The sequence below is a fragment of the Peromyscus eremicus genome, chromosome 6, assembly GCF_949786415.1.
Source record: "Peromyscus eremicus chromosome 6, PerEre_H2_v1, whole genome shotgun sequence".
Lineage (NCBI taxonomy): Eukaryota > Metazoa > Chordata > Mammalia > Rodentia > Cricetidae > Peromyscus > Peromyscus eremicus.
Genome location: NC_081421.1, coordinates 16,423,721 through 16,443,886, shown reverse-complemented (window position 1 = coordinate 16,443,886; position 20,166 = coordinate 16,423,721). Strand labels below are relative to the sequence as shown.

Below are 20,166 nucleotides of genomic sequence, written 5' to 3'. Positions count from 1 at the left end.
ATTCAGAGGTTGACATATGACAGACTGTTACTGGATTTAGTGTCAACAGCCTGTGCCCCAACAAGCCATGTCTGGCTACCTGTCCTTGATAAGCTGATTAAAAGACCCAAATCAACAGTGAAAAGAAAGAAAAGGCAATTTTATTCCATGTAGTTACAGAGGGAAGGGGGACAAAGATCCAACCACACCCCCAAGTATACCTTCTGGGTCCTGAAGTGTGGCTAAACAGTCCTGGACCAATCATTTGGCTCTATCCTCCTGCAAGGGGGTCTGTCAAGTTGAAAATCTCTTTCCAGGAGAAGTTTCCTTTCTGTCTATCTCAGGCTTTAGGATTTCTCTCAACATGAGATTTTTCTGGAGAAATTCCAATTCCCTGAGATCTATCTTTTCAATAGTGAGTGAGCCAAATTGAGGAGCACAAGTGTCATTTCTGAGTATCTTCATTTCTGCCAAGCCAGTTACACAATGAGATGGCAAAAGAATAAAGAACTGATGCCAACAGTTAGTTCCCCTTTATCACTGTTTACTAGACATAGTCCTGTGAGTGAGCATGTGGCTTTACTGGAGGTTTGTTCTATTATTAACACTCATCTTTATGTAAAGGCCTGCCAGAAGTTTCCTTGCAGTTTCTTCAGTTCTGCTGTATGCCTAACCTTTAGACTGTCCTGACTTGGCCAAATTTCCAACCTGAGTAATCAACAATATACCTACTTTTGAATATTTATTTAGATACACTGAGGACTGGAGGATTATTTTAGATACTATAATTCTTTTAAATTATTTTTAGTATGCCTACACATGTACTAGTGTTTTTCACAAATGTACATTAGACATACATGCATATTAAATTTAACATTTATACCTTATAAGCATAAAGGGTTACATACATACACATAATGATTAAATAAAGCATAATGATAAAAATGAGCATCTGTGTACTCACCAGCAGAGAAGAACAATATAGAATGGCTCTGAAACCTCTGAAACCTTTTCCCTGTAACTATTTTTATTAAGTACATTTATGCATTTAATTTTTTACACGTACTATCTACAAAAACATATGGTAACTGTGAAACAGAAGGAGCACATACACATTAACACACTATTAAATGAGAAAAAGATAAGAAACAACTAACCATGGACTGAAGCCATTATTGTGACTTTATTACAAGTTACAAATAATATTTTTGTGGTATACAATCATCACAATTACTCAAATTATATACAAATAGATATTTATACAAGTCTACATAAGAAAAATAAATGACCCCCCCCAATCACATTATCAACAAGATTTTTTTTCTAAAAGTTATGGCCAATAACAAAAAAATTCACAGTTACTCTGCAAATATTTTAAATGCAGAATCATATTGCACATAAAACAATCATAAATTTTATGTGTATATTTTAATGTAATTTTCCACAAAATTTATATTTTCATGCAATACTTTATTGTATACAGAATGGTAGAACTAGAATAAACAGATTAACTTACAAACTGTTACAATAATGGCCACAAAATTAGAATTATTTTAAAGTAATATTTAAAGTTATGCTAAAAAAAAATCCAGTGTAATAAAACTTAACGGACACAATCAGGTTTTTCACAGATCAAGCTACTATTCTAGTGTTCTTCTTTGTCTTTTCCTTTCTTTTCCTTTTCATCCTGCAGTGCAGTGCCAAGTTTTTTGATGAGCACGGACAACACCTTGTCCAGTGGGTCCATCACTCCTCTCTGAAGCCATTTGGGAATAGTGGTCCTGGCATGGTGAAAGCCCAATTTTTGAAGAATATAATCAACACCTACTGGATCAATCTTTCTTCCAGTCCAAGAAATTAATCTAAAATAGTAATTAGAAATGGTCATTGTTAAGGCATATGATGCAATTGCATAGTCCAGAGGGTAGGTCCATGAACATTATTGCATTCCCTTTAATATAGTCTGGGTAAATACTTCAGCAGACATATTTGAATACTTGAGTCTAAAAGCCTCAGACCCACTGTAATAGTTTTCTAAAAATAACTTATTGGTGATGGTAAGTCTTTGACATACTACATACAGCAATAATATTGATGGAATTCCAGTGTGCTAACTTTATTTCAGGCCTGTTACATGGTCATTTTAAATATTTAAAAGTACAACTGGTTAAAAGATTTCATAAGCATGTGGTTGTAATAAGAGAAAAGTTAAAATTTACTGAGTGCTATGTGCTGAACATATTTGAAAAAAGAATCATTTTCTCCTTGATCTTGACATTTCCTTTCATGAGGAGGACAGGCTACTGGTGACTCATTTCTTGGACTTTCAGTCTATACTGAAGATTTATCTGACTGGTAAAGTTAATAGAAGAACTGAGTGGTATATTAAGTACTTCCTAATTTTTTTTTGGGGGGGGCGGGGGGAGGCTACTCATATTGGTCTGTTCCTGCCTCATTTCAAGGGCTTGAAAAAGGTTATTCCCAGGCCTACAGCTAGGTGAGTACACAGGTAGGTAGTACCATTTTTTCAAAAGTTTCATGAGGAAACTAAAGAAGGAAAAGAAGGAAGGTCTTTTGGACTTGATTACTGAATTGCTCTGTGGTAAAGCCAAGCTTGGAGCCAGAGCTGGTGACAATATTCTTTAGTATTCTATACTATTCATCCTTTAGTCATGAGTCTGTTGAAAACAGATTATAGTAACTTTATATTCACTTGAAATTTCATTTATAGTCAATTTAAATACACTGTAAAGACATTTAGTTCCATTATAATTTAGATTTACAAATCTAAAATGTATCTTCCAGATATTTTACGGCATTTGTACCTCTGAAAAATACTTACGTTGGCCCAAGTAAAAGCAATGTTAAGATTTCTCATAACAAAATGTTCTGTTGATTTGGTTAAGGTAAATTTTATTGAATATACATTACTAACAAGCCATATCTGTACAAGGTAAAATTTTGTTGTTTTGGAGTTATTTTGTGATACAAATATGTCTGAATAATCACTTAATTTAAATATATTATCTGCAGAATATTGGGCTAGAGTCCATTTTTGGATACCATCCAAGGATTTGGAAAGTTTTGAATAACAAAGCAGATGAGAAACAACAGAAAGAATGTTAATCACCAACAATATACAAAGCAGGTACCACTAATTATAACAACCACTGTAATGAATATTAGAAAATATTTTTGAAGATTTGATATGAAAAGTAGTTTACATGTCATGACTGGAAAAATGTGACCATTTTTAATTTAAAAAAAAATGAAAAGAAACTACTATCTGATAGCATTAAGTTCAGTATTGTAGGCATAGTTTTATATTGTTTAATGTGCAAAAAGAAGACACAGTGACACTGTGAAACTGTCATAACATATATCCTGTAGGAAACTCTGATGGCTCCTTATTAATGATGTGTGATTACTGTACTGGCTGGTTTTGTGTGTCAATTTGACACAAGCTAGAGTCATCAGCTGAGGAAATGTCTTGATGAGATCCAGCTGTAAGGCATTTTCTCATTTAGTGAACAAATGGGGGAGGGCCCAGCCCATAGTGGGTGGTGCCATTCCTGGGCTGCTGGTCCTGGGTTCTATTAGCAGGCTGAGCAGGGTACAGGGAGCAAGTCAGTAAACAGCTCCCCTCCATGGCCTCTGCATCGGCTCCTGCCTCCAGGATCCTGCCCTATTGGAGTTCTTGTCCTGACTTCCTTCAGTGATGAACAGTGATGAATAGTGTGGAAGTGTAAACCAAATAACCACTTTCCTCCCCAACTTGCTTTTTGGTTATGGTATTTTGCTGCAGTAATACAAACCCTAACTAAGACAACTAATGGGTCTTGTTACTGTGGCTGTCTAAACTTAAAAGCAAGGTCCTCGCCAGAAGGTGAAGAAAGACAACAGCATAAGGAGTTACTCTAATCTAGTGATTGATCAAGAAATGACAACACTGGCAGATCATGGCTGCAGCTGCTCTCAATGTATTTGCTTCACCCAGGGAACCTTATGAAAGCAAAATGAAGTGCAGAATAGCAGCCAAAGATGAAAAATTACCTGTGACTGACTGTAAATTTACTCTAGGTAACCACAATCAAGCTACATAAGATACTCATAACTTTCCTCACAGTATCTATTGTAATTTGACTATGAAATGTTCCTCATAGGCTCATGTGTTTCAACACTCAGTCCCCAGATGGTGGCACTGTTTAGGGAGACTATGAAACCTTTAGGAATGAAGCTGGGATATGGGGGCTGTGGGTAGGCTTTTTTTGTTTGATGGAGGAAATATTATAGCAGAATAGTATTCAGGCTACTCTTACCAGGTCTATTGTAAGAGTAAGCAACAAATGGAGAAGAAAAGAGAAATCACCAGTTTGATAGAGAAAGAAGTAAGTTTAAAACTGTACTAAGACTAGTGTTACGAAAATGGCTGTAAAGAGATTAACACTATTGTGGTCTGCAATGGCGTAATTGGAAAGGCACCCTGGCAAGACCTCACCCATCAGAAGTTCCATCTTATGAAAATGCAAATTCATTCATAAGGAGAGAGCTCCAACTGAGAATGTTGCCAAAGGGGCTCCCTAGTAGGAGAACAACTGCCTAGGATGTTTCTCAATGGACCAGTACACAGAGCCTGATTCCTGTCCAAAGCGGTAGGCTACATTTTCAGCTTGCAGCAGAACTTGGTAGTACTGTCTACATTGTATTGGTTTTATGGGTAAGCATGATACAAAGATGGGGGATCATAGAGGTTTGTGCCAAGGTTCCTGAGGCTACTGAAGCCAGACAAAATGTAGCAGTATCAGAGGCTCTGCCTAGAAGCACCAAGAACTTACTGCATGAAGCTGTGAAAGTAGAGTACAAGTAGAGAAGGAAAGCCTGGATAATGGAGATGCCAGGATCATGAGATGTCTCCTGAGCAAAGCTGTAGGCATGGAGAACTGGCCCAAGAAAGAGGGTACATGTGTTGTAGGAGGCCGAGCTGAAAAAGTAGAGCCACTGAAGACCTTTGGAGACCTGATTTCTGCCCTGCTGGGTTTCAGTACTGTTTTGGCCCAATCTTTCCTTGTTATGTCCCCATCCCTCCATATGTAATGGGGAAGGTTTACTCTGTGTCATTGTATAATGGAAGTATCAACTTGTTTTTTGATTGTACAGTGGTTCACAGTTAAGAGACTGCCTTAATTCTCAAGAGATTTTTGGACTATTAAATATTGTTGGGACCAAGGTTGGATAAAGCACAGGGACAAATAGCCAAACAAACGGAAACACATGAAATATGAACCAATGGCTGAGGGGTCACCAACTGGATCAGGCCCTCTGAGTGGGTGAGACAGTTGATTGGCCTGATCTGTTTGGGAGGCATCCAGGCAGTGGGACCGAGTCCTGTGCTCATTGCATGAGTCGGCTGTTTGAAACCTGGGGCCTATGCAGGATCGCTTGGCTCGGCCTGGGAGGAGGGGACTGGACCTGCCTGGACTGAGTCTACCAGGTTGATCTCAGTCTGTGGGGAAGGCTTTGCCCTGGAGGAGATGGCAAGGGGGGGTGGGCTGGGGGGAAGGTGAGGGGGGCAGGAGGGGGGAGAACAAGGGAATCCATGGCTGATATGTAGAACTGAATTGTATTGCAAAATAAAAATTAAAAAAAAAAATAGGGTTGGGAGTATGAAAACTTTTGAAGGTGAATGTCTCCATGGGCTTGGTACCCAGTTGGTGGCACTGCTGAAGGTTGTGGAACCTTTAGAAAGTGTGGGTCACTAGGGGCAGGCTTTGAGGTGTTACAGACTGGCCCCACTTCCTGTCACTTCTCTAGTTCTGATTGTGATACACTGTTACCAGCTGTCTCATGTTGTGCCACCAGGATGGACTGTATCCCTCTTAAACTATAAGCCCTTCAGCCTCTTGTCAAGCATTTGGTCACAGCAATGGGAATAACAACTAGTGCAATAACTCTGGACATGCTGAGGTGTGCACACCTACTTCTTACCTAAGAGTGGGCTCCAGATGCCATGTGTTGCACATAAAGTCTCTCCAGTCCACAGTGGTGTAAGTGATGCTGTCTTCTCTATCTCTGTCAGAGGAATTATCATCATGCATAATAATTGAACTTTTTTGTCCTGGTCGAGTAGATAGAATTCGAGGTGGAAAAATGGCTACAATGAAAAAAATAAATAAAACCAGATCTTATAACTTTTAAACCATCTTAAGAATCACCATTGGCTCTATCATTTTATCTATTACCATGCCAAGCCTCATTTAATTACACTTATTAAAAGGTATCTTAAAATAAGCCAAGAGAAAATACCAATCTTTAGTATTTCTGAGAAAAGCAAGGTTGCCACTGTGGTAGACTGTAGAGAGCACATATGTGACAGCAGGTATAGGGCATTGTAATCAAAAGAGGTGGCACTAATCAATGACTAGCAGCTAGGTATGCTGGTCACATCTGTAACCACAGCTGACTAGGAGACTGAGAAGACTGCCAGTTTCAAGCCAGCCTAAAATTTAGTGAGACTTTGACTCAAAATAGAAATTTTAAAAAGGGCCAGGGGTTATTAATTCCATGGTAAAATACTTTCTTAGCATGCATTGAGTCTAAACTTCAGCATGGAAAAAAAAAAAAGGTTGTAACTTGATGACTTAATTGGACTGTTATTTATATACCATAAAATTCATTTAAAGTACATACTTTAATCAGTGCTTTTTGTATGTTAATGGTTGTATAGTTATGAAAACAGTGTCAATAAATAGCATTTTGTGTAAAAATCTTTTCTTCATGGTGCTCAATTATGCCTTATAAAAGACAAGTCTTTTTAAAATTGGCTACTGTAGCCGGGCGGTGGTGGCGCACGCCTTTAATCCCAGCACTCGGGAGGCAGAGCCAGGTGGATCTCTGTGAGTTCGAGGCCAGCCTGGACTACCAAGTGAGTTCCAGGAAAGGCGCAAAACTACACAGAGAAACCCTGTCTTGGAAAAAAAACAAAAAACAAAAAACAAAACAAAAAAAAATTGGCTACTGTAAATACATGAATGACCACATCTGTGACACACATAGCTTTTTATGTGATCTTACTGAATAAATACAGTGGTTCTCTTGAAGTACAGGTTTCAAGACACAAAGTAGATTAAAACAATTAAAGATGATGTTCAATGTGCAGTTCTTATTGCAACTTGATTTAGGTAATGAGCGAGGCAGTACCACACTGTCAGAACACAGATCCCTGCAAGTTCTGCTGTACTTGCTGGGCTTTTATTATTGGTGGTAGTTACATTGCTATAATGTATCTTCATGTTCTAGAAATTATTGATTTTGCTCTAGTCTTATATGATGGTAAAAACTTTCTCAGAGATGTTTATGTTTATTCTGGCCTAAATTTGTAATAATGAGCTATACTTAAGTAGCTATTATACTATCTTTATAACTAAAGCCTCACAGACAACAAAACTTTTCCCATTCAAATGTCTTATAACTGTTTATGCAGTACTGGGGTTTGAGTCTAAGCCTACCGGATGCTATACAAGTGCCTTACCACTAAGACATATATCTCTAATCCCTTTAATTTTTTTTTTTCCCTATGAGAGACTCTCACTAAGTTGCCTGGGTTGGTCTAGAACTTGAAATCCTCTTAAGTCATTGGGATTATAATCCTATGCTGCACACCTGACTATAACAGTTTAAATTAAGAGATTTTTGCTTTAGAAGTAGACTCGTTTGAGGCAGACTATGACCAAGACAGTATTTCATAAAATGTCAAATGTCTTATATAACATTTGAGAGAAATAAGTACAGGCTTTCACACATGGGCAAACTGGAAATGAAGCTTGAATGTTGGTTTGCACAGAGCAGGGCAACTAGTGGCTACTACACTTCAGTGCTACGTTCATGCTTTGGGTAGGCACAACACACAGTGCTTTCTAGGGTAAGGTGTGAGATATGCAGGAGTTTGAACTGAGGCTTGATTATTCTTCCCACCACCACTATAGATTTTACCCTCACTCAATTTTTGGCACATTTCTGATGAACAGTAATGAGTACTCCAATCTAGGTTATGTTAACTTAGTACTCTTTCAACATAGTCTTTTTGATAATCTTTTAGTTTTGATTTATCTGAAAGGTAAATTTAACATTTTTCTTCATGAAAAAACAAAATAGTATTATAGCGTGCTCTGAACAAGTTATCTTTTCCAAGCTACATTTAGTAAGAACCACATGTAGAACTGGGCCAGGCAGTGTAGCCCTGTAATCCCAGACCTATGTGGGAGGTGGAGACAGGAGGATCAAAAGTTCAAGGCCTGCTTTGGATGTGAGTGAGCTCAAAGTCAGCTTGGGCAACTTAGGGAGAGCCTGCTTCAACACTAACACCAGCAACAACAAAAGGTAAAAAGTAGGTATGTGTACATAGCTCAGTGGTGGAGTGTCTGCTACCCACACATGAGGCCATAGGTGTCAGCACTGGGAAAAACAAACACATCTGATATTTAATCCACCATAACTTTATATTTCATAAATACAGAACAGCTGTGCAATAAATACTGAATGGAATAAATGATCATGTTTGGGAGGATATTCTTTACCATTTCAAAGACCCTTACTTCATCAATAGCTATAGAGGACTACAATACATTGAACCAATTCCAAATAGATTATTAGGGTCACTGTATGTTTCTTAATGAGTCAACATTTATGTGCCAGTAAAGAAACAAATATTATCTAGATCATGAAATCAAAACTGGGCCACTAAAGTCTAAGTAATTTATTTATAAAACTAAAATGTTCTCTGCACAGATTTATCTCCTTACTAAATTTAGTTTCTCCAACTATATGCTATGCATAAAACAATGCTACTTTATTAGGTAGCTATTTCTTCAGTCATTTTACTTAAATTGTAGTATCTCCTCCATTCCCCACTTTGTAAAAATCATCTATAAGGGTAAACTGCAGACTTCCTTATTTTTAGAAACTTCGAAGAAAACATTTATTTTTATTTATGTGTATGTATGGTGTGTGTGTGTGTGTGTGTGTGTGTGTGTGTGTGTGTGTGTGTGTATGTGTGTGTGTATACACTGTACTGGCAGGGGCCAGAAGAGGGTGTTTGATGTCCTGGAGCAGGAACTATACATTGTTGTGAGCCACCTGACTTGGGTGCTAGGATCTAAACACAGGCCTTCTGGAAGACAAGCAAGAACACTTAAGCACTGAGCCATCTTTCCAGTCTCTATTAAAAACAAAACAAAGAAACAATGATTAAAAAGAGTACCATTGTAGGCTAGTCAGATGGCTAGGCCGGTAAAGGTGCCTGCCACCAAGTCTGATGACCTGAATCTGATTTTCACCAACACCACAGTGGAAGGACAGAACTGACTCCTGTAAGCTGTCCTCTGACCTCTATATGTATGCCATGATGTACCCCCACCAAAATCAAAATAAATAAATGTAAAAAAAAAAAATTAAGAGTGCCATGTATCCAGCAGATACTCAGGAAATCTGTCATTTAGTCTTAGTAATGTTATTTCTTGACATTTGCAGCCCACAGAGAAAAAAGACATGCTCCATTCATTCTGTCACTAGGCCACAAAAACACACTCCATGATAATTCATTGATACCTGCCTTTCCTGTAAATTGAAAAGAAGAAAATAAAAATATGCAACACACCCTTTTCTTTCTCTTTCAGATATGCTGACACAAGATCATGGAGAAACATGATGAGCTCCGCATCCATAGTCACACAAATGTGGTCAGTAAACTCTGTCACCACACTGCATTCCACCTTGGGTTTCAAGTTGGCATCTGCAATGATGAAGTTCTTTTATAATAAAAAATTTCAGAACAAGGCCTCTTCCCATTAATAAAGATTTACATAGATCCATGTATATGCAACTATAAAGAAATGCAACTATAAAGAAATCAGCAATTGCTATATGCACATGATTTACAGACTATCCTTAGATAATCTATTTGTAACAGGAATCTTAAAAGATCTTATTAATAAAAAAACCAGATATTGGGGTGACAGCTGAGAGATCAGAGAGAGAGAACAAGCCACAGCCAATCTCACCTCGCCAACTCCTCAGCCAACCCTGTTTCCTCAGACTGGAAGCCTCTGAGTCCTCACCTGAAAGGATCTCAGCTGCACTGCTGCTAAAAAGTCTAAAAACTTAAAAGCCTCTAGTTTCTGGTCCTCATGCCTTATATACCTTTCTGCTTCCTGCCATCAGTTCCTGGGATTAAAGGCATGTGTCTTTCCCAAGCAAGACTTGAGATCTCAAGTCCTAGGATTAAGGGTGTGTGCCACCACTGCCTGGCTCTGTTTCCAGTGTGGCCTTGAACTCAGAGATCCAGACAGATTTCTGCCTCCTTAGTAATAGGATTAAAGGTGTATGTGCCACCACTGTCTGGCCTCTATGTCTAATCTAGTGGCTGTTCTGTTCTCTGACCCCATATAAGTTTTATATTGGGGGATACAGTATATCACCACATCTATTAAAAATTCCTACAATGTGTCATTGTTCTTTTTAATTAAGTCCAATTATTATTACCAGTACTTGGAAGAAAAGGCACAAATAGGCTAAATAATTTACCAGAGGCCATGAATATCTGGTAAGAACATAAAATTGACTTATATCATCAGTTTTATTAATTAATATACCAAAATAACCTGTGGTAAGAAAGCAGTAATCTGAAATTTCTTTAGAATTTTCTTAGTACTGTTAAGACTAGAGATTCTTTCTCTACATACCTTGTAATGAAGGCTCCTGTGGTTCTTGAACATGAATTGATTTAAATTCAAGCTGCATCCTTGGTAATGCAAAGATAGTCTCTGTTTCATGATTGTAGCTAGAACCTCCCCTGAATCCACTCAACAAACTAGAATTCTTCACAGTAGTACTGTTCTCCATGTTATTAGCATCAACATTACGAAGTAAGTTTAGCTCTACACACATAAAACAGTAACGGTTAAGTTAAACCAAAGGGCACTGTCAACACACTGTATTTAAACAATGTAGAATGATCCCTAGAGCCTATGGACAAAACAAAACAAAACCACCAAAAAACCAAAAACCTAAAGAACAAAAACAAAAGCAAAACATTTGTTGCTTAAAGTGATAAACTGTATTTAGATCCAGGCAAATAATTGTGGCCTTTGAGTAATAGATTTAGCTAAGCTGTACAAAGTATGGCTTTAAAGACACTATAATATATTAAACTTATCACTTTACAAGTTGGAAATAATCATATTCTTAAAAAGAGATGTGCACATATACTTACTTGTTATCAAAGCCACAATCTGCAATGTGAAGTTTGGATAAACACAATACTTACTAGTTTTGGTTTCTTCAGTTTTAATGCGACTATCACCCTCAATTTTAATCATGTCTGAAGCTGGATTTTATTAAACCCAATCGTCTACACAGACTGAACACTAAATATTGTCCCGACCCTTGAAATTATGTAGAAGTCCTTATTTTTCAGAACATATGACATTATTTGTAAAGTTTATTGCTGTAGATACAGTATATTTAACATTCTAGTTAAAAGAGAATCTTTTCAACAACAACAAAAAACTATTCCAAAAATATAATAGTCAAAATAGGCCATAAATCTTCTAATTTTCTCTCATCCTCTTTTATTCTTTTTTGTTTTTTGAGACAGGGTTTCTCTGTGTAGCCCTGGCTGTCCTGGAACTAGCTCTGTAGACCAGGTTGTGTATTACGAATCCTAATTGGTCTTAATAATAAAATCCGGGGCCAGATACCGGGGTAAATGCTCAATGATTAGAGAAGCAGAACTAGAAAGACTTCTAGTCTTTACCTAATCCTCAGCCTGAAAGGGCACAGAGTTCCTGTCTCCCCCTGCCTTATATTCTTCTCTCCACCCAGCCATATCACTTCCTGTCTCCACCTCCCTAGTTCTGGGATTAAAGGCGTGAGATCCCAAGAGGTGGGATCAAAGGTATGTGCCACCACTGCCTGGCTGTTTCTCTTTTAGACTGGATCAATCTTGTGCATCCCAGAGTGGCCTTGAACTCACAGAGATCCATCTGCCTCTGCCTTCCTGCTGCTATTAAAGGTGTGCACCACCACTGAGCCCTCTTTTATTCTTAACTTATTTTTACTCATCCCATGTGTCTGCCTATTTCTTGAAAGCTACTCTAAAATCACATGGTACAACTAATCTTTTTTCATTTAGAAAGGTCATTTTTAAGTAAAACATTAAAATCCTAACATACCTTAATTTATTCAGTTTTCCAAACACCAGATGATTGATAAAAGCCATGTTGTACACACAAACCCAAGAAATCAAAGAATCACCTGGCAGATTACCATAGAACTGGTCTAGTAGATAAAAAAAATCCATCCAAAGCATTCTCTTTAAAATTATGACTTGACCGGAATAATATTACTGAAATTTTATCCCAGGTAAGCAGAACCTTACATTTTTGACATTCTGTTAGCCATATAATAAATTTCTCAAATTCTCAATTTTTAGAATAACTATAAAACATTTCCCAATAATACCTAAAATATTTCCCAAATATTCTGAAATATAACAGATTTAATTTGTTTGTTTAAAACCAATTTATTTAGGATGGTTTCAGTTATATCTAATTTAAGCCTATAAAATGCTGTACTATCAGGCTGGTGATTCTTGTATTAAATAATCACTTCATGTATCAACAGAAGTAAAATGAAAACTGTATCAAGACATGACAAATTGACCTCTACTTATATTCTAAACAGCTGACAGAGTTCAAAATAGAAAAACAAAATAAGCCCAACAAAAGCTAAATATTTAACCTTCATTCCTTGTGGCAGTGACATAGTTGAACCATTCTTTTACACTTGCTACTCCATGAGGTGGGTTTTCGTGGCGACGCCTTGTTATCTTGGTTATTGTTGCCATGGGACTTTCCAGAGCACCACATGGTTTGGTAACCATGGTATTATGACCCAGATGAAAATCCAGTGTTTGAACAATGTATGTAGAATGATCACTAGAGCCTAGAGCACAAGAAAAATATGTTTCTAAAAGTGATAAATTGTATTTATACCTAAAAAAATAACCGTGGCTTTAGCAAAGCTATACACAGATAGGGTAAGAAGGCTAAATAAATGAGAAAGCCCACAAATAGTTATTTTAGTTAACTGGATTTATCCCAGTGAGATGAAGGACATCAACCATTTTGTTAAGAAACCACTGAGTGGGTCAGGCAGTGGTGCACACTTGCAATACCAGCACTCAGGAAGCAGAGACAGGGGGGATTATGACTTACAGGACAACCCAGGCTAAAGAGTAAGGCATTATCAAAAAGCCAAACAAAACGAAATACTGAATAGGAAACTGCTCAAAGGAACTGGTCTTTGTAAATATTTTCATTAGTTCTTTGAGGATTTTGTACATGTTTTGGTGTCCTTTTTTAAAAAAACCACCTAGACCAAATTGTGCTGCCAAAATATTCTTGGAGATGTGGCCTTCCAGGGTTTTATCACTGTAGCAATTCGTGTTACAACTGCCCTCAAGTTTTATGACGCACTCTTGTTTGACAGAGAATCTCCTCAAACTGCTACTGTCTTCATGCTTTTACAAGGAATATTTCTACATTTCATACTAAGGCCAGTCACAGAGGCACTAAATTTAAGTAACAGGGAGTAAGACAGCAAGTTGAGAAGTATGCTTAGCTATTTCTTTAACAAGTCCAGACTTTACAGATGCTGATTCACTGGCAATGAATTCACCCCCTGATGTTAGGTACAGCATAAGAGATAATTTCTCCAATAAAAACTCAAAAGGGGCGGAGGAAATGGTCCAGAGGATAAAGGCACTTGCTATCAAGCCTGACAACCTGATTTTAACCCCAAAGACCCAGCTCCTCAAGCTGTTCTCTGACTTTCACACGTGTGCTACAGCACAAATGTGTCCTCAAAATAAATAACTGTAAACAAACAAAAGCACAAAGGAGTCAGAGAGATGGCTCAGAGTGTAAAGCATTTGCTGTGCAAGTATGAGGTCCTGAGCTTGTATCCCCAGATTCAGTGTAAAGCTGGATACAGTAAAGTGTGTCACTAATCCCAAGGGCTCCTACAGTGAGATGGGAGGTGGACACAGGAGAATCCCTGTTAGTCTGAGTCAGCTAGCCTAGTCTCAAACAGGGTGGAGGGTGAGGACTGATACCCAGGGTTGTCCTCTTACTTCCACAAGCATACTGTGCATGAGCATGCCTTCACTCAAACACATCATATAAAAACACATACACCATACACACAGACACATACACACCCTCAAAAATTAATTTATAAAAGATCTAGGAAAGAAAAATTACATAAGTCATTTATGATCATGCCAGAAGATAGCAAGGAATGAAAGCTGGAAATGTGTCAGTTTACCATCTTCCCAGATTTTCTGAGCTTCAGTCCAAAAGGCGATATTTGGTTCTTCTAAATGAAAAAGGGCCCAGGATTTTGAACGGAAATTTGGACCATGAAAACAAGCCAGGGTCATGTGATTTCCATGTAAGCTCATGGATCCTCCAAACTGCATCCCATCTTCTGGTAATGGAATCTGAAATAAGGATATATGGCATCCAGATACCACCTTCAACACCCCAGGCCAATGTCGATGGTGCGCTGCATCAAGCACTACAAGAGAACCAAGAAACATTTGTCATAAATTGTCTCAAGCATCTGAGCAGGGCAGAGGTGGGTACATTCTACAGTGACTCAGAAAATGAGTGGAAATAATGGGAGATGTTAAGCAATTGCTAAATATACAGTGGGGAAAGATGTTGCATAAGGATGGACAGAGTTTGGGAAGGTATTTGCTTTTTTCTTTTTCTTTCTTTTTTTTTTTCAAGACAGGGTTTCTCTGTGTAGCTTTGCACCTTTCTTGGAGCTCACTTTGTAGACCAGGCTGGCCTCGAACTCACAGAGATCCACCTGCCTCTGCCTTCCGAGTGCTGAGATTAAAGGCATGCGCCAACACCACCCGGCAGGTATTAGCTTTCTATTGTTCACAGCTCGTACAATGTCTATAATGCTGACTGACTTACAAAGAGCTCATATGGCATTTTACACAATTTCTACACAACAATAACAAGCAATTATCAATCAGGCTTAACAACTCTTCATAGATAAACAAAAGGAATGAGAAGAATATTTTCCTCTCCTATGTGCTTTCTAGTAAAGTGAGGTCAGAGGTCCAGCAGCACACTAGGAGCTTGTCAGAATTCTGTATTCTTAAGTCCCACTATCTGCTGTATCAGATATGCTTTTTGAAGGAATTTGCTTGGCATGTACAAGCCCCTGAGTTCATTCCTTAGCACTGTCAAAATATAGATTTCCAGGTTATAGATGCACATTAATATTTGAGAAGTACTGTTGATCACAGAATTCAGAGTTTTTCCCCCCACTCATTACAGTAATGTCCTTTTTGGCTGTTTACCATTCTTATCTCAGCACTACCAAGGATCATGCTTTGTGTTTAACTGGCACATTTTCTTTAAAACAATTCTTGAAATCTGGTGACTGCTTCTCTTGACAAGGACTTTTCAAAAGAAAGTAAACCATATACTTTGTACAGAACTGCAATTTACACATGCTTGCAAACAATACTGTTTAAAAGGAATATAAAGGCCTACAGAAATAAGAAATAACACTACAAAGAAGTCACTGAAAAGAGGAGGATGTCCTGGAGACAATTGGCCATGTCTGTTTAATGAGTGCAGTCATAAAAAAGAAAATACGCCAAACTAAAGGGGAGAAAAGATAGGTAACAAGCAGATTTAAGCTTTGAACATGGTTTGGACAAATTACTTGATATTTATGGGTCAGCCATGAAGTTTGAATATGCCCTGGAAGCCAGAGGAGATAACTAACTGGCAAAATAGAAAGCTGGAGTGTAGGAAAGGGTAGGCAACACTTTGGCTGAAAAAAAGTGCAAATATGTAGAAAAGTATCCATATATAAGCTCTAAGCTGTTTCATAGTGATGATTTTAAGGAAGGAATATGACATTTTATTGTTGTTTATACTTTCTAGTTTTCTTTCAATGTACACACATTATTTCTGTGATTAAAAAAATTAATTAAGGAGTTAGGCTAGGCATAGTAGTGCATGTCTTCAATCCTAACACTTGGGAGGCTGATGCAGCTGAATTTGAGTTTGAAGCCAGCTTGGTCTACACTCTTAGTTCCAGGTCAGCTATGGCTATGTAGAGAGACCTTGTCTAACAAACAAACAAAAAAAAAATCTAAACCACAAATAAACAAACCAATTAAGAGTTTTCATCATTTTGCCTACTATTCATCACATTTACCACTGTCACCCTAGTTAAGGGATTCTCACAATGTCCTCTTTGTGTCCATTCCTAACTGCCTATATAGTCTGTTCTGTACACAGTTAGCTATGGTGATGTTTTGAAACTTAAAAAGGAATATTTTAAGACAAGGCAAACCAAATAATACCAAATCTCTTAAAGATTCTACAATACTTACTCATCATATTAAAAACTCTATTTATGACCTGTATCCAAATTAATGTCCAATATTTTTCTTACTGATAATTCTGCTCTGGTCATCAGTTATTTTAATGATTCTCATTTCCCCCAACCCCCAAGCCACCATGAGAACATGCCGGGCAAGGGCCCTACACTGAATTACACCCCCAGACCACTGTGACCATTTTTTTTGAGAAAGGGTCTTACATTAAGTTGTCCAAACTGGACTTGAACTTGCTCTGTAGCTTAGGCAGGCCTCGAACTTGTGATCCTCTTGCTTCAATTTCCCAAGTAGTTGAGATTAGAGAACTGTGCTACTAGGTCCAGCAATGATTCTCAAATAAGCCAACTTCGTGAGGAACAATAGGGGTCTCACACCTCCATGGCCCTCTGCCTAGAACTTTTCCCCACATCTTATCTCAGTTCTTTCAACCACTAACTCATTTCTACCAACATGTCACTTCAGAAAAGGCTTCCCAATCATCTTTTCTGAAATAGCCATTCTTCCACCTTAGCCTTCTTTATATCCTCCCCTTGCTTTGTTTTTAAATAATCCTATCTACCTAAAATCATGTCATTTATGCATTTAATTATAGTCTCCCCCTCCTATTTGAACATAAGGTTCATGAGGTAGGGATGGTCATTATGTTGCAACTCTTGTATCTAGAGAAGTACCAAAGCATATGGTTGTTGCTTAATAAATACAAACTAATTTCTGAATTACTAAGTGAACAATAACAACCTGTCTAGTATCAAAGTTAATAGACAGACTCAGTTATTCTGACTCCACAGCCCATTCTACAAATCAGAATACAATACTGTCACATAGCAGGCATGCTGCAGGTGAACTGTGGTGGAGTGGTCAAAAGTAATACCTTCCCAAAGGGCAGCTGATGCCATTACCTGGAGCATAGTCAGTGCTGAGTAGATGGGATGGAGAGCCCAAAGGGTATTTTCAAGTGTGGCATATAAATGTGTTACTTAAGAATATACATACAGGGAAGATAAGAATACATCAATATTGAATTCTAATTCTTACATTGTTCTTGTGAATTTTTCTCCAGGTTGTTAGTCATTGTCTTGGGTGGAAGATAAGGAACAGGTCCCCAGGTTGACAGAGCTCGTTTGCTGGTATCAAACTGTTGTGTGAAAAATTCCTGGAGCTTCATTCCTATTTTTATCAGGTCTGGTGTGGTTGATCTTGATATCATTACTTGGAAAATATCCCACTTCAAATCTCCATGCACAAATATCTCACTAGAGTATGAAACAGAAGCTGTATCATAAGTTTCACAGAAGACAATAAATAACACAAGAATAATTATCCTCCCTGCCCAGCTTTTCATTTCTAATTAGTTGTATAATATAAAATTAATCTTTAGAAAAAAAATGAACTATCCCTCCCATCCTGAATGTTAAAAAAATGTTAAAGGTAGTCACATAAAGTTTTCAGAAGGGGGCATCCTAATAAATACCTTTTATCAGTCATGCTTGAATCCAGGGTGTTATATAAGTTTACTTTCCATTCATCCTGAAGCTTAAGATCAGCATTGCTGAAGATACCCATGAGGATACTTGAGCCCATGTAATCAACCCGAGATTCAGTAGAACCCATGGTAATCTGTATTTTGTGGCTGGGTTGCTGATTTGGATGTTCAGAAATATGAGCTAAATAAAAACAATAATTACTTTCCATAGAAATTCATAGAAAAACTTACCAAATTCAACTTTCTAAAACTTATTTTTTTCCAATATAATGTTTGAGGATATGTTACTGTAAAATTTCAACATACCAACCATCTCCAAAGCATTAACATCGATGGTCCCACCAACTACTCCTCCTTTGGAATCTAACTGTGACCTTCCCAGACCGACAGACATGCTAATCTCTCGATCACGGTTACTTCCTACAGAAAGCCGGCCTTGGCTTTTCAAACCACTAGTTGTCCAACTAAAAAGAAGGAAAAGATTGTTATATAAGTGGTTGGTTGTCATAAATTAAAAACAGTACCTAAATCAGATTATTAAGTAGAAGATCCAATTTGACAACGAACTATTTCTTCCTTTTTCTGAGTCTGGACCTCACAGTGTTGTTGAAGCTGATCCTGAATACTGAAACTCAAGATTCTCTAATCTAAGAGTGCTGGGATGAGTGGCATACATCCACCATACCCAGCTCAACACAGAACTTAACTAAGAACTACGTGGTAGATGTTTGAATATTAAAACTAATGAAGCTTCCTAGCTAGAAAATTATCCTATTTCCTTATAATTTTCCTTTTGGGAATGTGTTTTATGTTGTTTGCACTACAGTATCCTTACAATTAAGCCATTTTCAAAATAAAAAGTTTATAACTTTTTATCCACTATATTCACTGTCTCAAAGATTTTTACATTTAAAAGGGTTTGAACTGCTTTATAACATTATAAGAAAATTTAAATTTTATTAAATATATTTTCTTGTATCTAAATAGCTTACGTTGTATTTCCCATGACATTACTCATATTCATCTGAACATTTAGTTGTTTCAAGTTGATAGCGAATACAACAAGTGTCTCCCACGGAGTCCCCTGCTGGCTTGCTGCTTTGTTTGATTTGTTAACAGGAGTTGATGTTTTTGAAATTGAATCTGAAGGTAGAAAAAAAATTAAATGTGCACTTATTCACACAAAGCAAAGTTTATTATAAAGCAAAACCCACTGTTTTCCATAATCCACAAGGTGAACAGAGCTTCTTGCATCAGACCAAATGTCTAATAGTTGCCATATGGCTACTAAAACGGGTGAGATGAGGGAATTTTGGTATGTATGGGATATAGCTACACAGTTATTTCATCACCTAGGATTTTCTTCATAAAAGGGAAAACTCGGAAGTGTTTCAGTCAACTAGAAGACTCAAAGGTAGGGACAATTCTGAAATGCAGCATTGGCTGGGTACCTGGCACTTATCTAATGGACTCAGTGTACAAATGAAGTACTGACTTTGCTCATTATATTTTATTCTTAGTTGTGTGAAGAACTATATCCTTCATTTTGATACATTCAGACACAAGCACAAAGATAACTGTAGCTAGAGTTTTCCTGCCTGGCCCACGGTCAGGACAAATCTCTCTCACCCGCCAGTCCTGCAGCAGCTCAGACCCAACCAAGTAAACACACAGAGACTTATATTGTTTACAAACTGTATGGCTGCAGCAGGCTTCTTGTTATCTAGTTCTTCTATCTTAAATTAACCCATTTCTATAAAACTATACTTTGCCACGTGGCTCGTGGCTTACCAGCCAGTACCTTACATCTCACTTATCATGGCGGTGGTTGGCAGCGTCTCTCCGCCTCAGCCTTCCACTTCCCAAAATTCTCTTCTCTGCTTGTCCCACCTATACTTCCTGCCTGGCTACTGGCCAATCAGTGTTTTATTTATTAACCAATCAGAGCAACACATTTGACATATGGAACATCCCACAGCAGATAACACCAGCACTCATGAGTTGAAAAAACACTGACTAAATAAATGGACAACTGAACCAATATAAAGACTCATTTCTTCAATATCAGACCTTCTTTTGTTACATTCACAACATTACTGGAATGTTTTTAAAAGCATCTGTCCTTACAGAGTACAGTGACAATATGGCAACTCCTCAATTCCTATGGCTCTGTGAAGTTAACAGATATCCATAGAACTCTTCCACATGCAGT

At 37.7% G+C, this 20,166-nt stretch overlaps 1 protein-coding gene across 7 annotated transcripts in view; it reads right to left on the bottom strand.

The window, feature by feature from the left end:
* Nucleotides 1-1,143: 1,143 nt before the first annotated feature.
* Bltp1 (bridge-like lipid transfer protein family member 1) overlaps nt 1,144-20,166 on the bottom strand; it is a 179,839-nt gene continuing 160,816 nt past the window's right edge. For all 7 annotated transcript variants that reach the window (XM_059265243.1, XM_059265244.1, XM_059265247.1 and 4 more), the window contains 10 exons: nt 18,947-19,097; nt 18,261-18,418; nt 17,943-18,135; nt 17,507-17,724; nt 14,362-14,613; nt 12,775-12,978; nt 10,716-10,910; nt 9,632-9,766; nt 5,965-6,130; nt 1,144-1,841 (listed from right to left, as the gene is read on the bottom strand). In XM_059265243.1, the coding sequence (XP_059121226.1) occupies nt 1,625-1,841; nt 5,965-6,130; nt 9,632-9,766; nt 10,716-10,910; nt 12,775-12,978; nt 14,362-14,613; nt 17,507-17,724; nt 17,943-18,135; nt 18,261-18,418; nt 18,947-19,097 (1,889 nt within the window). In that variant the 3' untranslated portion in view covers nt 1,144-1,624. The remainder of the gene's footprint in view (nt 1,842-5,964; nt 6,131-9,631; nt 9,767-10,715; nt 10,911-12,774; nt 12,979-14,361; nt 14,614-17,506; nt 17,725-17,942; nt 18,136-18,260; nt 18,419-18,946; nt 19,098-20,166) is intronic.